Source organism: Heterodontus francisci, chromosome 18 (assembly GCF_036365525.1).
Source record: "Heterodontus francisci isolate sHetFra1 chromosome 18, sHetFra1.hap1, whole genome shotgun sequence".
In the NCBI taxonomy this organism is placed as follows: Eukaryota; Metazoa; Chordata; class Chondrichthyes; order Heterodontiformes; family Heterodontidae; genus Heterodontus; species Heterodontus francisci.
The window spans coordinates 89,293,596-89,310,893 of NC_090388.1; the positions used below are offsets into that span (position 1 = coordinate 89,293,596).

Genomic DNA, 17,298 nt, shown 5'->3' on the forward strand with positions numbered 1-17,298 from the left:
TGGTAGCAGTCCTCACACTGAGGACACCATCCATCGTGTTGTAGGGCACGACCAATGTGCTATATGGGATAGATTCAGAACAGATCCAACTGCTCCAAATTGGGGATCCATGAGGTGCTGTGGGTCACCGGCAGCAGCAGAATTGTATTTAACCACAATTTGTAACCACATGGCTTGGCATATCCCACAGTCAACCATGACCATCAAGCCAGGGGACCAACCCTGTTCAATGAAGAGTGTAGCAGAGCATGCCAGGAGCAGCTGGCAGACCTAAAAATGAGATGCCAACCTGGTGAAACTACAACACAGGACTACATGCATGCTAGACAGAGCTAAGCAATCCCAGGATCAGATCAAAGCTGAGTAGTCCTACCACATCCAGTCGTGAATGGTGACGACAAATTAAACAACTAGCAGGAGGAGGATGCTCCACAGATATTCCCATCCTCAAAGATGGGGGAACTCAGCACATCATAAGAACATAAGAAATAGGAGCAGGAGTAGGCCATTCGGTCCCCTCAAGCCTGCCCTGTCATTAGATGATTATGGCTGATCTGCCCCAGACCTCAATTCCTCTTTCATGCCAGCTCCTCATAGCCCTCAACTCCCCAAAGTTCAAAAATCTATCTACCTCCTCTTTAAATACTTTGTATGCCTTAGTTTTTGATTGGATACTCTCCTTGACTGCTTTGTTAACCACGGGTGGTTTATCCTTCGCACCGAGTCCTTTTTGACCGAGATAAATTTTTACTGAACGTTATGAAGTATCTACTTAAATGTTTGTCACTGCTCATCCAGATTTGAGACTCAAGTTGGTCGCCCCCAAACTGAATTTGAAATTCTACCATGTTGTGATCGCTGCCGCCTAAAGGATCCTTAACTACGATATCTCTTATTAATCCTACCTCATTACACATTACTTGATCTAAAATAGCCTGTCCCTGGGTAGGTTCTGCAATGTATTGCTCTAAGGAACAATCCCTGATGCATTCTAAAATTCGTCTTCCATGTTCCCTCTGCCAATCTAATTTGTCCAGTCTACAGATTAAAATCACCCATGACAATTGTAGCACCCTTCTTACACGCCACCATTATTTCCCAATTCATACTTTGTCCTACAGTGACGCAACTCTTCGGGGGCCGATCGATGACTCCCACCCGTGACTTCTTCCCCTTGCTATTCCTTATTTCCATCCAAACTGATTCCAAATCACGATCTATTGCACCTATATCACTACTCACCACCGCACTGATACCTTCCTTTATTAACAAAGCTACCCCACCTCCTTTTCCTTTTTGCCTATTTTTCTGGAACGTCGAATACCCTTGAATATTGAGTTCCCAGTCTTGGTCACCCTGCAACCACATCTCTGTAATAGCTATCAAATCATATTCATTTATTTCTATTTATGCCGTCAACTCATCTATCTTGTTACCAATGCTGCATGCATTCAGATAAAGAGCCTTAAGCTTTGACTTTTTACCATTATTACTCATTCTGGTTCTAATTTCTGCTGCACTCTTCTGCTTATATTTTCTGTCCCTTCCTGTGACACTTGGATTACCGTTCGCCTCTTCATTACCCTGCACCTCTGATCTCTCGTTTCTTTTTGATTTTTTAAACTTCCCATCAACTGAACCCTCCACCCCACTAGTTTAAAGTCCTATCGACAACCCTAGTTATACGATTCGCCAGGTCCCAGCATGGTTCAAATGAAGCCCGTCCCAACAGAACAACTCTCTCCTTCCCCAGTGCCCCATGAATCGGAACCCATTTCTCCCACACCAATCTTTGAGCCACGCGTTTACCTCTCTAATCTAATTTACCCTGCACCAATTTGCATGTGGCTCAGGTAGTAATCCGGAGATTATTACCTTTGTGGTTCTGCTTTTTAATTTAGCCCCGAGCTGCTCACAGTCCCTCAGCAGAACCTCTTTCCTAGTCCTACCTACGTGGACCATGACAACTGGATCCTTCCTCTCCCACTCCAAGTTCCTCTCCAGTCCAGAAGAGATGTAAATCATTCATCAGTGCAAAAGACAAGGCTGAAGCATTTGCAACCATCTTCAGCCAGAAGTGCCAAGTGGATGATCCATCTTGGCCTCCTCCTGAAGTCCCCAGCATCACAGATAGAAATCTTCAGCCAATCCAATTCACTCCACGTGACATCAAGAAACAGCCGACAGCACTGGATACTGCTAAGGCTCTGGGCCCTGACAACATCCCAGCTGTAATATTGAAGACTTCTGCACCAGAACTGGCTGCACCCTCGTCAAGCTGTTCCAGTACAGCTACAACATTGGCATCCACCCGACAATGTGGGAAATTGCCCACGTATATCTTGTACACAAAAAGCAGGACAAATCCAACCTGGCCAATTACCGCCCCATCAGTCTACTCTCGATCATCAATAAAGCGATGGAAGGTGTCGTCGACAGTGCTATCAGGCAGCACTTGCTTAGCAATAACCTGCTCACTGACGTTCAATTTGGGTTCCATTAGGGCCACTTGGCTCCTGACCTCATTACAGCTTTGATCCAAACATGGACAAAAGAGCCGAATTCCAGAGCTGAGTTGAGAATGACTGCCCTTGACATCAAGGCAGCATTTGACTGAGTATGGCATCAAGGAGCCCTAGCAAAACTGGAGTCAATGGGAATCAGGGGGAAACTCTCCACTGGTTGGAGTCATACCTAGCACAAAGGAAGATCCCATGGCTGTTGGAAGCCAATCATCTCAGCTCCACAACATCGCTGCAGGAATTCCTCAGGGTAGTGTCTGGGGCACAAGCATCTTCAGTTGCTTCATCAATGACTTTCCTTCAAACATAAGGTCAGAAGTGGGGAAGTAGATCATTGTACAACTTGTCAGATACTGAAGCAGTCCATGTCCACATGCAGCAAGACCTGGACAATATCCAGGCTTGGGCTGATAAGTCGCAAGTAACATTCTTGCCACACAAAAGCCAGGCAATGACCATCTCCAACAAAAGAGAATCAAACCATCACCCTTTGGCATCAATAGAATTACCATCACTGAATCCCCCACCAACATCCTGGGCAGGGGGTTATCATTGACCAGAAACTTAACCGGGCCAACCATATAAATACTGAGGTGGCTACAATAGCAGTCAGAGGCTGGGAATTCTGCAGTGAGTAACTCACCTCCTGACTCCCCAAAGCCTGTCCACCATCTACAAGGCACAAGTCAGGAGAGTGATGGAATATTCTCCTTTGCCTCAATGGGTACATCTCCAACAACAGTCAAGAAGCTCAACACCATCCAGGACAAAGCGGATCAGCATCCAATCCACCATCCTAAACATTCACTCCCTCCACCACTGATGCACAGTGGCAATGTGTTCCACCAACAAGTTGCCAAGGCTCCTTCGACAGTACCTTCCAAATCCACGAGCTCTACCAGCTAGGACAAGAGTGGTAGGCACATGGGAACACCACCTGCAAACTGTCTTCCAAACCTTGGGTCTTCTCTTTCGAGAGAAGACAAAGTGGATATGATAGAAGTGTATTTAAAAGTTGGACAAATTGGACTGAAGTAAACTTTTTGGCCATTTACAGAATTAAAACACAATATTTATAAATTAAGGACAACAAAAGAAAACAGGTATTTTGGAAGATTTGTTTTAATTGAAAGGTTCCAAAATACATGGAACAGATTACTGGCAAAAGTGGTGGAACAAGAAACCTTAAAGGGGTTCTAGAAGGAACTAGACTGGTTCTTCCCATCAAATAGGATTCAAGGTTATGAGAAATTCACTTACAGAATATCCTCCCTACACCTCTCCACCTCACTTTCCTTCTTTAAGACACTCCTTAAAACCTATCCCTTTGACCAAGCTTTTGGTCATCTGACCTAATGTCTCCTTTTGTAGCTTGATGTCATACTTTGTTTTATAATGTTCCTGTGAAGTGCCTTGGGATGTTTTATTAGGTTAAAGCTGCTATATAAATGTAAGTTGTTGTTGTTGTTCAGATAGATGGCATGAAGGTCTTCTCCTGCCTGAAGCTGTAACAATTTTATGAAGTACAGTCAGGGGAGCTGAGGTTGGGGCAATGGAATGTGCTTTCCAATGTATCTGGTTGTGTCACCCTTGACATACGTGCACACAGTTGAGCTGACAAAATGCTTCGGGTGCCTCCATGGAAGGTGGCCAAAATGATGTTTGGTGTGGTGGGGTAAGGTGTCGGGTGTGATGGTGAATGGTGGGCTGCATTTGAGTTAGTTGCTGCAGACAAAATGCACCCTCAGTGAATTCCTTGTACAAACCAATATGCACACATTACTTCGCAGTTTTCATTCAGGTGATATGGGAACTCACCCATGGAGAAACACCTATAAACACAGTGCTGTTATTCCTTACCGATTAACACATCAAGAATACACCACCGTGCCTATTATTGTAAAATATCAGCAGTCAATTATCCATCATGTTAATAATCATATTATTATTTGCTCTGAATTTGTCCAAGAACAATTGTTTAAAAAGTGCAGCATAGGCAGTATTCATTAAATGAAGTTAGTTTTTGAAAGGCTTAGACTGAATTGATGGATTTTTATCATCTTTGAATATCTGCACTAAATAAGTATCTGTATTATGCACTGCCAAGATTCTTGATGTACTACCATACAACATAGCTGCACAGCTGAACCACCGACTTGCTGAAAACCATCCTCTCGAAAGTGTGAGACATACCCAGTCTGCTGTACAGAAATTCACTGCTTCTGCAAAGTTGTAGCCTTGGTTGAATCCACTATGATAGGCTCTTGGAAAAGTAACCACAAACTCACCAGCACATTGATTTGTTCGGAACACCTAAGGGTGAAAAATGAAGATTGACAATATAATCTCAGTAGAAACTACTAATTATACTCTCTGAAAATAGAGACATGTTGTCGAAGCTTTTCATCTTGCACTCATCAGGACAATCACAAGAATAACCAATGTAAGGGAAAATAACAACTTATACTGCAAGAGAAGAGAGTGCTGACTGGATGGCAAGGGAACTCTGATTGGTAGAGGCGTTGCCATAGCGAATGCACCAGTTTACGGTGACTGACAGTTAACTGCCAAGCTTTGTTTAAAATTTAAACCAGGCAGCTTGACTCTGGTTGGTCAAGACATTGCCCTCAGGAATGAACCAGCAAATGGTTGTCACTAATGTCCAACATTAGATATGATTCTGCGATTGGACAACATTTGCTAAATAATCCACAGTATGCTAAGAATTACGCTGGCAACCAATTTAAGATTGTCAGTAGGGCTCACAGTGTGGTGCATTTGCGCCTACTGGAAGCTACATATATTAATACACAGGGCCTTATTCTTTGCAGGACAGAAATAATATGTACAAACTTTGCGCCTGTTTCAGCTGAACAAAATAAGTGACAATCTGTCGTTAACCAGAATGGTATCAACAAAGTGAGTACAAACTGGGGCCATCAGTTCTGCATGGCTTGGTTGCATACTGGCTTCGCCAATCAGGCACAAAGGTAGTTTAAAAATTTCTCATTCACAACCCAATGGCTCTTGCTGGAAAGTAGATGTGTGTGTACATTTGGTCATGTCAGTAGCAGATTATGATAACTACTAAGGTTCCATGTCGCGCCTCACAATGGTCACATTAACAAAGTGCCTAAATGTTCCCTAAAGCCTTGCAAGATCAAGTTCCTTTATAATGGGCTGGGGGAGAACTAAAGATGTAAAAATAAACATATAACAGTATAATTTGTAAGTTAATGAGTTAAACTACACCTCTATACAGGAAGATTATACTCTGCACTCATTCAAATAAAACTTTGGAGAGTTTCACTAAAATAAAGGTTTTAAACAATTAAATTTCAAAATGCATGAAAAACTGAGTTTATTTGCTTTTAAGTGCTGCTAATCCAGACTGAAGAGTTAGGCAGGTGACTTAGAACCCAATATTATGAATTTCCTCCAGTGACAAATACCTTCTCAACAAATTAGATGCAAGCTGAGTAACAAGGCAGAGAGGAAAGGAAGAACATACCGGGACTCCATGTTCCATAAGAATATTGGGATTCATGATGGTCACCAGCTGGTGCAGCAAATCTGGCTGAGAATGGAAGAGTTCTGGAGCCAGCTTCCTCATTACAAGCTCAAGTTGTTCAGCAGCGTAACCCGGCACCCCATACCAGGTCTTTGGCTCTCCCCTGTCAAAGGCAGTCAAATGATAGTCACTAACTCACTCCTCTGGTTTGACACATACTTTAGAAAGGCATAATACACAGCTCTGGCAAGAACTAAAATGCATCTACAAAAAAAAACTACAGCATTTTATTTTTTCATTATTTGGCTTGAACAATTGGTTCAATGAGAAAGCATGGTTACCTCAAGCATCAGATCAAAACACATTTCAGACTTGTCAATTAATCAGAACAAATTTCTTCACATCTTTCTGTCCTCCCAGCAACCACCAGCGATGCATTTTCGTAGGAAGAATGAGGAGAGGCAATATAAATTAAATGGCACAATTTTCAAGGGGGTGCAAGAACAGAGATATCTGGGGTGTACATTTTTAAAGGTGACAGGACAAGTTATGAAGGCTGCTAAAAAGAATGACAGGATCCCTGACTTTATAAACAGAGGCACAGAATATGAAAGCAAGGAGATTATGCAGAAACTTTATAAAACCCTGGTTAGATCTCAGCTGGAGTACTGTGTACAATTCTGGACATCACAACTTATGGAGGATTTCCAAACCTGAAGACGGTGAAGAGGAGATTTACCGAATAGTACCAGGGATGAGGAACAGTTACGTTGAGAAATTAGAGAAGCTGGGATTGTTCTCCATAGGGCAGAGGCGGTTGAAGGGAGTTTTAATAATTGAACTTAAAATTATGAAAGCTTTTGATATTGTAAATAACAAAGATCGATTTCCACTGGCAGGAGCGTCAGGAACCAGAGGACACAGAACTAAGACTATTGGCAAAAGAACCAGAGGGGAGATAAGGAGCATTTATTTATACACTGAGCTGTTATGACATGGAATGCACTGCTGGAAAGGGTGGTAGAAGCAGACTCCATCATAACTTTCAAAAGAAAATTGGATAATTATTTGAAAGGGAGAAATTTCTAGGGCTATGGCTAAAGAGCATCCATGGCAGCTCTTTCCAAGTGCTAGCACAGCATGATGGGCTGAATGATCTCTTTCTGTGCTGCATGGTTCTACTGCAGTTGCATCTCCGTGATTCCTTTATCCTGTTGAATATACGGGGCGAAAGGCAATGGAGTTTCTTTGAAGGGTATCAAAAGAGACCTCAATTAACTTTCAATGATAACCCCGAAGTATGAGAGTTAAATTGCCAGATGTTAATCCAGTTTCCTCACACTGGTAACTCAGTTACTCCCTGAGTTAACAGCTGCATGATGTTGCAACAGTAGAACATAATCTGATATAATGCTAACAAATCTGTGAACAGTGTAAAAGGCAAACTATTCACTGTAGGTGAAAATGCATCAAGTATTTTTTCATTACTCTCAAAACACAAAGTTTATTTTCCTGACTCTTGGCTGACAATGCAGAAGCAAAAGAACATGCAATTACACTTTTTCAGAAAGATTTTGATCAGGGAAATAATTCACCCATGGCTCTTCAAAAATCTCTCCTCCACAACAAGGCTGAAGTTTGGAGACTGATGAAATTCTTACCACTCGCCTGGATGGGTGCAGCGACAACATTCTGCACTCAAATGATGATGACTGTTTCAAATAATATGTACCATGTAAGGTAGTGGAACTAAAGATAATAGAGCAATTGAAAGTATAGCTGAAAGGCCAGCTGAACTGAAATACCAGTGACAAGCTCATGGACTCTTGGATTTTTTCCCTACTTCCTTCCTTGCAAACTAATCATCGAGCAACTTCACCACCAGAAGCTAATTTCTACAACCTGGTTAGTCCTGCATGGTTCACTGGAGAGAAATAACCTTCAAAACAAATATAGCTAGCAGAAATTGCACATAATTAAATGGATTCTACTTCCAATGAATGTCTCTACAGCACTCAAAAGAACATGGGATTATTCAAAGAATCTCCTTCAAACTGATACTGTTTGGTGGCTCAGTGAATTGCTGCACTTAGGTTAGGCATGAGATAGGACCATGTGATCCCAGTAAAGTTACAAACCAGTGCAGGTAGTTGATGGAGTAGCTCCAGTGGTCTTCAATGTGCCAGCAGAAGGAGGAGAAGCACATCCCCACGTAAAGCCACGGAATCTTCATCCCAGAGATGTCTGCGTTGATGTGAGTGAGTACGGACTGCTCCAAGACGGGCATGTTGTTCAAGTTCCAACCAGAGTTGGCATATTCCTGAGAAAGCATAGAGAAGGATAGCAGGGGGTGAGACATGGAGCAGAGAGCAAGTGAGTGGATGGGAAAAAAGGAGACAGAGGGCAGAGGAGAGGAGAGGAGAACAAGGGTGAAGACAGGGGAGGAAAGAGCCAGAGGGTGGCACAGGCAGAGGGGGCAAGGGAGATGGGAGGGAGGGTAAGAAATAGGTTGGTGGGGAGGGAGAGAGGCGCGGGCGGGGGGAAGAGAGGCGCGGGCGGGGGGGGGGGGGGAGAGAAGAGAGGCGCGGGCGGGGGGGGAGAGAAGAGAGGCGCGGGCGGGGGGGGAGAGAAGAGAGGCGCGGGCGGGGGGAAGAGAGGCGCGGGCGGGGGGGGGGGGGGGAGAGAAGAGAGGCGCGGGCGGGGGGGGGGAGGAGAGAGGCGCGGGCGGGGGGGGGGAGGAGAGAGGCGCGGGCGGGGGGGGGGAGGAGAGAGGCGCGGGCGGGGGGGGAAGAGGAGAGAGGCGCGGGCGGGGGGGGAAGAGGAGAGAGGCGCGGGCGGGGGGGGAAGAGGAGAGAGGCGCGGGCGGGGGGGAGGAGAGAGGCGCGGGCGGGGGGGAGGAGAGAGGCGCGGGCGGGGGGGAGGAGAGAGGCGCGGGCGGGGGGGAGGAGAGAGGCGCGGGCGGGGGGGAGGAGAGAGGCGCGGGCGGGGGGGAGGAGAGAGGCGCGGGCGGGGGTGGGGAGAGAGGCGCGGGCGGGGGGGAGGAGAGAGGCGCGGGCGGGGGGGAGGAGAGAGGCGCGGGCGGGGGGGAGGAGAGAGGCGCGGGCGGGGGGGAGGAGAGAGGCGCGGGCGGGGGGGAGGAGAGAGGCGCGGGCGGGGGGGAGGAGAGAGGCGCGGGCGGGGGGGAGGAGAGAGGCGCGGGCGGGGGGGAGGAGAGTGGCGCGGGCTGGGGGGGCGAGTGGCGCGGGCTGGGGGGGCGAGTGGCGCGGGCTGGGGGGGCGAGTGGCGCGGGCTGGGGGGGCGAGTGGCGCGGGCTGGGGGGGCGAGTGGCGCGGGCTGGGGGGGCGAGTGGCGCGGGCTGGGGGGGCGAGTGGCGCGGGCTGGGGGGGCGAGTGGCGCGGGCTGGGGGGGCGAGTGGCGCGGGCTGGGGGGGCGAGTGGCGCGGGCTGGGGGGGCGAGTGGCGCGGGCTGGGGGGGCGAGTGGCGCGGGCTGGGGGGGCGAGTGGCGCGGGCTGGGGGGGCGAGTGGCGCGGGCTGGGGGGGCGAGTGGCGCGGGCTGGGGGGGCGAGTGGCGCGGGCTGGGGGGGCGAGTGGCGCGGGCTGGGGGGGCGAGTGGCGCGGGCTGGGGGGGCGAGTGGCGCGGGCTGGGGGGGCGAGTGGCGCGGGCTGGGGGGGCGAGTGGCGCGGGCTGGGGGGGCGAGTGGCGCGGGCTGGGGGGGGCGAGTGGCGCGGGCTGGGGGGGCGAGTGGCGCGGGCTGGGGGGGCGAGTGGCGCGGGCTGGGGGGGCGAGTGGCGCGGGCTGGGGGGGGCGAGTGGCGCGGGCTGGGGGGGCGAGTGGCGCGGGCTGGGGGGGCGAGTGGCGCGGGCTGGGGGGGCGAGTGGCGCGGGCTGGGGGGGCGAGTGGCGCGGGCTGGGGGGGCGAGTGGCGCGGGCTGGGGGGGCGAGTGGCGCGGGCTGGGGGGGCGAGTGGCGCGGGCTGGGGGGGCGAGTGGCGCGGGCTGGGGGGGCGAGTGGCGCGGGCTGGGGGGGCGAGTGGCGCGGGCTGGGGGGCGAGTGGCGCGGGCTGGGGGGGCGAGTGGCGCGGGCGGGGGGGGCGAGTGGCGCGGGCGGGGGGGGCGAGTGGCGCGGGCTGGGGGGGCGAGTGGCGCGGGCTGGGGGGGCGAGTGGCGCGGGCTGGGGGGGCGAGTGGCGCGGGCTGGGGGGGCGAGTGGCGCGGGCTGGGGGGGCGAGTGGCGCGGGCTGGGGGGGCGAGTGGCGCGGGCTGGGGGGGCGAGTGGCGCGGGCTGGGGGGGCGAGTGGCGCGGGCTGGGGGGGCGAGTGGCGCGGGCTGGGGGGGCGAGTGGCGCGGGCTGGGGGGGCGAGTGGCGCGGGCTGGGGGGGCGAGTGGCGCGGGCTGGGGGGGCGAGTGGCGCGGGCTGGGGGGGCGAGTGGCGCGGGCTGGGGGGGCGAGTGGCGCGGGCTGGGGGGGCGAGTGGCGCGGGCTGGGGGGGCGAGTGGCGCGGGCTGGGGGGGCGAGTGGCGCGGGCTGGGGGGGCGAGTGGCGCGGGCTGGGGGGGCGAGTGGCGCGGGCTGGGGGGGCGAGTGGCGCGGGCTGGGGGGGCGAGTGGCGCGGGCTGGGGGGGCGAGTGGCGCGGGCTGGGGGGGCGAGTGGCGCGGGCTGGGGGGGGCGAGTGGCGCGGGCTGGGGGGGCGAGTGGCGCGGGCTGGGGGGGCGAGTGGCGCGGGCTGGGGGGGCGAGTGGCGCGGGCTGGGGGGGCGAGTGGCGCGGGCTGGGGGGGCGAGTGGCGCGGGCTGGGGGGGCGAGTGGCGCGGGCTGGGGGGGCGAGTGGCGCGGGCTGGGGGGGCGAGTGGCGCGGGCTGGGGGGGCGAGTGGCGCGGGCTGGGGGGGCGAGTGGCGCGGGCTGGGGGGGCGAGTGGCGCGGGCTGGGGGGGCGAGTGGCGCGGGCTGGGGGGGCGAGTGGCGCGGGCTGGGGGGGGCGAGTGGCGCGGGCTGGGGGGGCGAGTGGCGCGGGCTGGGGGGGCGAGTGGCGCGGGCTGGGGGGGCGAGTGGCGCGGGCTGGGGGGGCGAGTGGCGCGGGCTGGGGGGGCGAGTGGCGCGGGCTGGGGGGGCGAGTGGCGCGGGCTGGGGGGGCGAGTGGCGCGGGCTGGGGGGGCGAGTGGCGCGGGCTGGGGGGGCGAGTGGCGCGGGCTGGGGGGGCGAGTGGCGCGGGCTGGGGGGGCGAGTGGCGCGGGCTGGGGGGGCGAGTGGCGCGGGCTGGGGGGGCGAGTGGCGCGGGCTGGGGGGGCGAGTGGCGCGGGCTGGGGGGGCGAGTGGCGCGGGCTGGGGGGGCGAGTGGCGCGGGCTGGGGGGGCGAGTGGCGCGGGCTGGGGGGGCGAGTGGCGCGGGCTGGGGGGGCGAGTGGCGCGGGCTGGGGGGGCGAGTGGCGCGGGCTGGGGGGGCGAGTGGCGCGGGCTGGGGGGGCGAGTGGCGCGGGCTGGGGGGGCGAGTGGCGCGGGCTGGGGGGGCGAGTGGCGCGGGCTGGGGGGGCGAGTGGCGCGGGCTGGGGGGGCGAGTGGCGCGGGCTGGGGGGGCGAGTGGCGCGGGCTGGGGGGGCGAGTGGCGCGGGCTGGGGGGGCGAGTGGCGCGGGCTGGGGGGGCGAGTGGCGCGGGCTGGGGGGGCGAGTGGCGCGGGCTGGGGGGGCGAGTGGCGCGGGCTGGGGGGGCGAGTGGCGCGGGCTGGGGGGGCGAGTGGCGCGGGCTGGGGGGGCGAGTGGCGCGGGCTGGGGGAGCGAGTGGCGCGGGCTGGGGGGGCGAGTGGCGCGGGCTGGGGGGGCGAGTGGCGCGGGCTGGGGGGGCGAGTGGCGCGGGCTGGGGGGGCGAGTGGCGCGGGCTGGGGGGGCGAGTGGCGCGGGCTGGGGGGGCGAGTGGCGCGGGCTGGGGGGGCGAGTGGCGCGGGCTGGGGGGGCGAGTGGCGCGGGCTGGGGGGGCGAGTGGCGCGGGCTGGGGGGGCGAGTGGCGCGGGCTGGGGGGGCGAGTGGCCCGGGTTGGGGGGGCGAGTGGCCCGGGTTGGGGGGGCGAGTGGCGCGGGTTGGGGGGGGGCGAGTGTCGCGGGTTGGGGGGCGAGTGGCCCGGGTTGGGGGGGGCGAGTGGTGCGGGTTGGGGGGCGAGTGGTGCGGGTTGGGGGGCGAGTGGTGCGGGTTGGGGGGCGAGTGGTGCGGGTTGGGGGGGGGGGGTGGGGAGAGACCATTTCAGGAAAGAAAAAACAAGGAGCGCAGAAATGTGGGCAAACAAGAGCTGTAAACAAATTAATTTCCCCAAAAACTATCAGCCAGCTTCGGCTGAGATGGTGGTTCTCTGAAGCCTGGGTCAGAAGGTTGTGGATTCCAGCCCCTCTCCAGGACTTTTGTGCATAACTGAGGGAGACACTTCAGCAGTACTGAGGAAGTGCTGTATTGTCAGATTTTCCAGTTTTCTGTTCTGGTGGGAATAAAAGATCCCATGGCATTGTTGCAAGAACTACAGGGAGCTCTCACACTGTCAACATTTATACAACAAAACAAATTCAACCTTTTTGTGTTTGCCTCCAGTTCAGAACAGAAGCAATTCTTGGCTGTGAAACACGTTAGGACACCCAGAGGGTCTGAAAGATACTATGTGAAAGCAAGTTCTTTCTTTGTAACACAGTTCTCTGCACTAAATGGAAATTACCACCTGTCTTCCCACTCTGATAACTTGTTTACACTCTGAATTTCCCAGAGTTTTTCCTCCTAATTTGGTAGCAATAAACTTTGGTCTAATTTTGCGTGTCTATTTCCAATTATTATCCAAATGGTCAATACAGGTAACAGCACAGATCCATGTGGCTACATTCCTTTTTATACCACATAACTTATAACCAACCTGTTATGTGGCACCTTAAATTGAGCCTTCTGAAAGCCACTGCATACATCTATCGCAATTCCTTTATCTTCTCCCACTGATGCTTTTAAAAAATAAGCACCCTTTCTTTCACACACAAAGACATCTCCAAGTGGTCACACCTGCTCATGGATAATACTTGTATTTTCTTGCCCTGGACTTATCCGATACATTCACTTATAAAAGTGCTGAAGTTTAACACTAACCCTAACTCTGCATTGGCCTTGAGCTCAGCCTAAAGTGCTGCTTTCCAATTAATATAATGGAGCTTCTGTAACCTACCTGTAATTTACATCACTGCAGTAGCTTAGACACAAGACCAATAAATCTTTTTTAACCAGAAATGGGGAGATTACTTTCAACAAGAAGCACTTCCCCAGACATCCCAACCCACTTTAGAATCTACTCTACAGGAACACTATTCCTAAATAATGTCACAGAATCTGCCTTCATGATCCTGCCTGATTTATACTGCAGAATAATACAATTTTCATTCTGATGGTCATAATTTTCTGAAATGAGGAAAAATGAAACTCAACTTCCCTTCTATTAAGGCAACAAGTGTCAGTGGCAAGATAATGGTACAAGTAAAACAAGAACAGACTTCTTGCAGGATTCATTACTTAAAAACCAAATTGAACAGTGCCAGCTACTGTGGACCAAATTGAAAAATTGGGACCTTCTGTATGACCTGGTCCACCTTTCGGCTTCCTGAAAACTGCATACAGTAGACATGTGCCTTCACAAGATGGCGTTAAAAGGAATCCTGCTGCCATATCCAGATTTTTAAGGGTGCATGTAATATCTGTACAAGCCTATTTCACCGTTACTGTTCATCATCAAACACAATGGGCAGAATTTTCCTAGTTGCATGGAGGCGGCTTTGAAGGTGAGGGTAAGGGGAGCAGGAATAAGTGCACTAAAAAGTGTCGGACCCTCTCTCTGATGTACTCCTGCCTCCTTGCGCTTTTCTCAGAGGCGGGCATGAAGTGCTGAACGCAACCCATCTGGCAGTGGTGGAACGCAATCAAGCTACTTAAGCAGCCACTTAACTATGATTATTGCAGCAATGCAGTAATTTAGCCGGCTTCACGCAGCCCACTGCCCTCCCGCCCCTGGTGTGTCTGCATCCCGGCAGGACAGAGGAAGCAGCTGCACTGCAGGGGATGGTGGCTGCATTACAGCTGACTGAGATCTCAATACTTCCAACAGAAAATGGCTGCTATCTTCCCATGTCACAGCCTTGCCATCAAGTGTGGGATTTGAGACAGATGTCTCTGAGTGTCATGGGCCTAATGTGCTCTCAGCCACTCCCAATACTGAAGGAGGCGCCAATGCTTCCCTGCGCTTGGGCCTCAGCAGCGCTCCCACTGGTGACAGTGAAGGCTGGTGGCCTCCCATGCAGTATCTGGAGCTCCTGCCTCCAGAACCCGCCCGCCATCCCTAATTGGGGGCCAGACAAGGAGGCCACCTAATGGGGCGCCTCGTGTAAAATTCAGCCAGTAGGCGTGCTACCGCCTCAAATGGGTTTGTGACCCGGAAATGACCACACTGTCCAGTTGCCGATGCTCATGGTGAAATTCAGCGTATTATGCCAGAGTGCCTGCAGTTAGAACATCAGTCATGCCATTTACAAATGGTATTAAAATGGCAAACTTTGTAAGCAAATAAGGTTTCAGACAACCAAGTTTATCACATCACCCCTTCGATTAACACCATGTGCTTTTGGGGGAGGGGAGCTGGAGAAAGAGCACCAAAATAAAGTCTTACCTCCTCTTCAGGCATCAGCCTTCTTTGGGTCTCTTTGACTGGGAATCCACTGCCAAATTCCTTCGAGGTAATGTCAGCACCATACTCCACAATAACATCCTCTTCAATGCTACTTACAAGTCGCCAAAACTCTTTCTCTACTAACTCCGTCGGGACCATCTGCCAGAGAAAGAGCGAGAGAGAGATGGATAGCTATTAGTGACGGACCAAAGGTGCTATAGGACCAGGCACCGAGGGGGCAGGGAGTGACAGACACAGTCTACATGGTGCAGGACTGATGGTGGAGTGGGGAGTGCCCGGAGCAGCATACATGGGGACGGAGTGACCAGTACAGTGTACACAGGGCAGTTAGATGGATGTGTTGGTGATCATCTTCAAAAGTTCTATAGATTCTGGAACAGTTCCTGCAGTTTGGAAGGTAGAAAATGTAAACCCACTATTTAAGAAAAGAGGGAGAGAGAAAACAGAGAACTACAGACCTGTTAGCCTGACATTAGTAGGGAAAATGCTAGAATCTATTATAAAGGATGCGATAACAGAACATATCGAAAATAATGGTAGGATTGGGCAGTTAACTTGGATTTAAGAAAAGGAAACCATTTTTGACAAAGCCTGTTGAAGTTCTTTCAGGATGTAACTAGCAGAATAGTTAAGGGAGAACCAATGGATGTGGTGTATTTGGATTTTCAGAAGACTTTCAATAAGCTCCCCCACAGGTTAGCAACCAAAATTAGAGCACATAGAACTGGCATGGATTGAGAATTGGTTAACAGACAGAAAACAGAGCTGGCAGGCTATGACTAGTGGGGTACCTCAACGGTCAGTCCTTGGGTCCCAGCTATTCACAATCTATATCAATGATTTGGATGTGGGGACCAAATGTAATATTTCTAAGTTTGCTGGTGATACAAAGCTAGGTGGGAATGTGAGTTGTGAGGAGAATGCAAAGAGGCTTCAAGGGGATTCAGACAGGCTAAGTGAGTGGGCAAGAACATGGCACATTGAATATAATGTGGAAAAATGTGAAGTTATCCACTTTTGGTAGGAAAAACAGAAATGTCGAGTATTTCTTAAATGGTGAGAGATTGGGAAGTGTTGATGTCCAAAGGGACCTGGGTGTCCTGGTTCATAAGTCACTGAGAACTGACATGCAGGTGCAGCACGCAATTAGGAAGGTAAATGATATGTTGGCCTTTACTGCAAGATTTGAGTTCAGGAGTAAAGAAGTCTTGCTGCAATTGTATAAAGCCTTGGTAAGACTGTCCCTGGAATATTGTGTACAGTTTTGGCCTCCTTACCTAAGGAAGGATATACTTATCATCAAGGGAGTGCAATGAAGGTTCATCAGACTGATCCCTGGGATGGTGGGATTGTCCTATGAGGAGACTGGACCTGTATTCTCTAGCATTTAGGTGATAAACTTTCTATGATTTCTATGATTCTGAGGCACAGAAAAAGGCCGCTTGGCCCATCGTGTCTGTGCTGGCTGAAAAATTATCCACCTATTCTAATCCCACCTTCCAGCATTTGATCCGTAGCCCTGCAGATTACGGCACTTGAGGTGCATATCCAGACTCCTTTTCAATGAGTTGAGGGTCTCTGCCTCAACTACCTTTCAGGCAGTGAGTTCCAGACCCCCATCACCCTCTGGGTGAAATATTTTTCCTCATCTCCCCTCTAACATTCTACCAATCACTAAATCTATGCCCCCTCATCACTGACCTTTCTGCTAAGGGAATAGATGATTCACCTCCACTCTAAACAGGCCCCTCATAATTTTGTACATGTCAATCAGATCTCCCCTCAGCCTTCTCTGTTGCAAGGAAAACAACCCCAGCCTATCCAATCTTTCATCATAGCTGCATTTTTCTAGTCCTGGCAACATCCTCGTAAATCTCCTCTGTACCCTCTCTTGTGCAATTACATCCTTTCTGTAATGAGGTGACCAGAACTGCACATAGTACTCACATTGTGGCCTAACCAATGAGTTATACAGTTCCAGCATAACCTCCCTGCTCTTATATTCTATACTTCGGTAAATAAAGGAAAGGATTCCATATGCCTTCTTAACCACTTTATCAATCTGTCCTGCTACCTTCAGGGATCTGTGGACATTCACTCCAAGGTCCCTCACTTTCTCTACACTTCTCAGCATTTTCCCATTAATCATCTATTCCTTAGCCTTTAGTTTAGAGATACAGCACTGAAACAGGCCCTTCAGCCCACCGAGTCTGTGCCGACCATCAACCACCCATTTATAGTAACTCTACACTAATTCCATATTCCTACCACATCCCCACCTGTCCCTATATTTCCCTACCACCTACCTATACTAGGGGCAATCTATAATGGTCAATTAACCTAGCAACCTGCAAGTCTTTGGCATGTGGGAGGAAACCGGAGCACCCGGAGGAAACCCACGCAGACACAGGGAGAACTTGCAAACTCCACACAGGCAGTACCCAGAATTGAACCCGGGTCACTGGAGCTGTGAGGCTGCGGTGCTAACCACTGCGCCGCCCAGCCTTGTTTGACCTCCCCAAATGCATCACCTCACACTTCTCCAGGTTGAATTCCATTAGGCACATTTCTGTCCATCTG

The 17,298-nt window shown here is 52.4% G+C and overlaps 1 protein-coding gene across 2 annotated transcripts in view; it reads right to left on the reverse strand.

Annotated features, from left to right (window-relative positions):
• Positions 1-17,298, reverse strand: part of kdm5a (lysine demethylase 5A) — a 390,488-nt gene that overhangs the window by 202,065 nt on the left and 171,125 nt on the right. For both annotated transcript variants that reach the window (XM_068051114.1, XM_068051113.1), the window contains 4 exons: positions 14,698-14,856; positions 8,172-8,353; positions 6,034-6,196; positions 4,716-4,835 (listed from right to left, as the gene is read on the reverse strand). In XM_068051114.1, the coding sequence (XP_067907215.1) occupies positions 4,716-4,835; positions 6,034-6,196; positions 8,172-8,353; positions 14,698-14,856 (624 nt within the window). The remainder of the gene's footprint in view (positions 1-4,715; positions 4,836-6,033; positions 6,197-8,171; positions 8,354-14,697; positions 14,857-17,298) is intronic.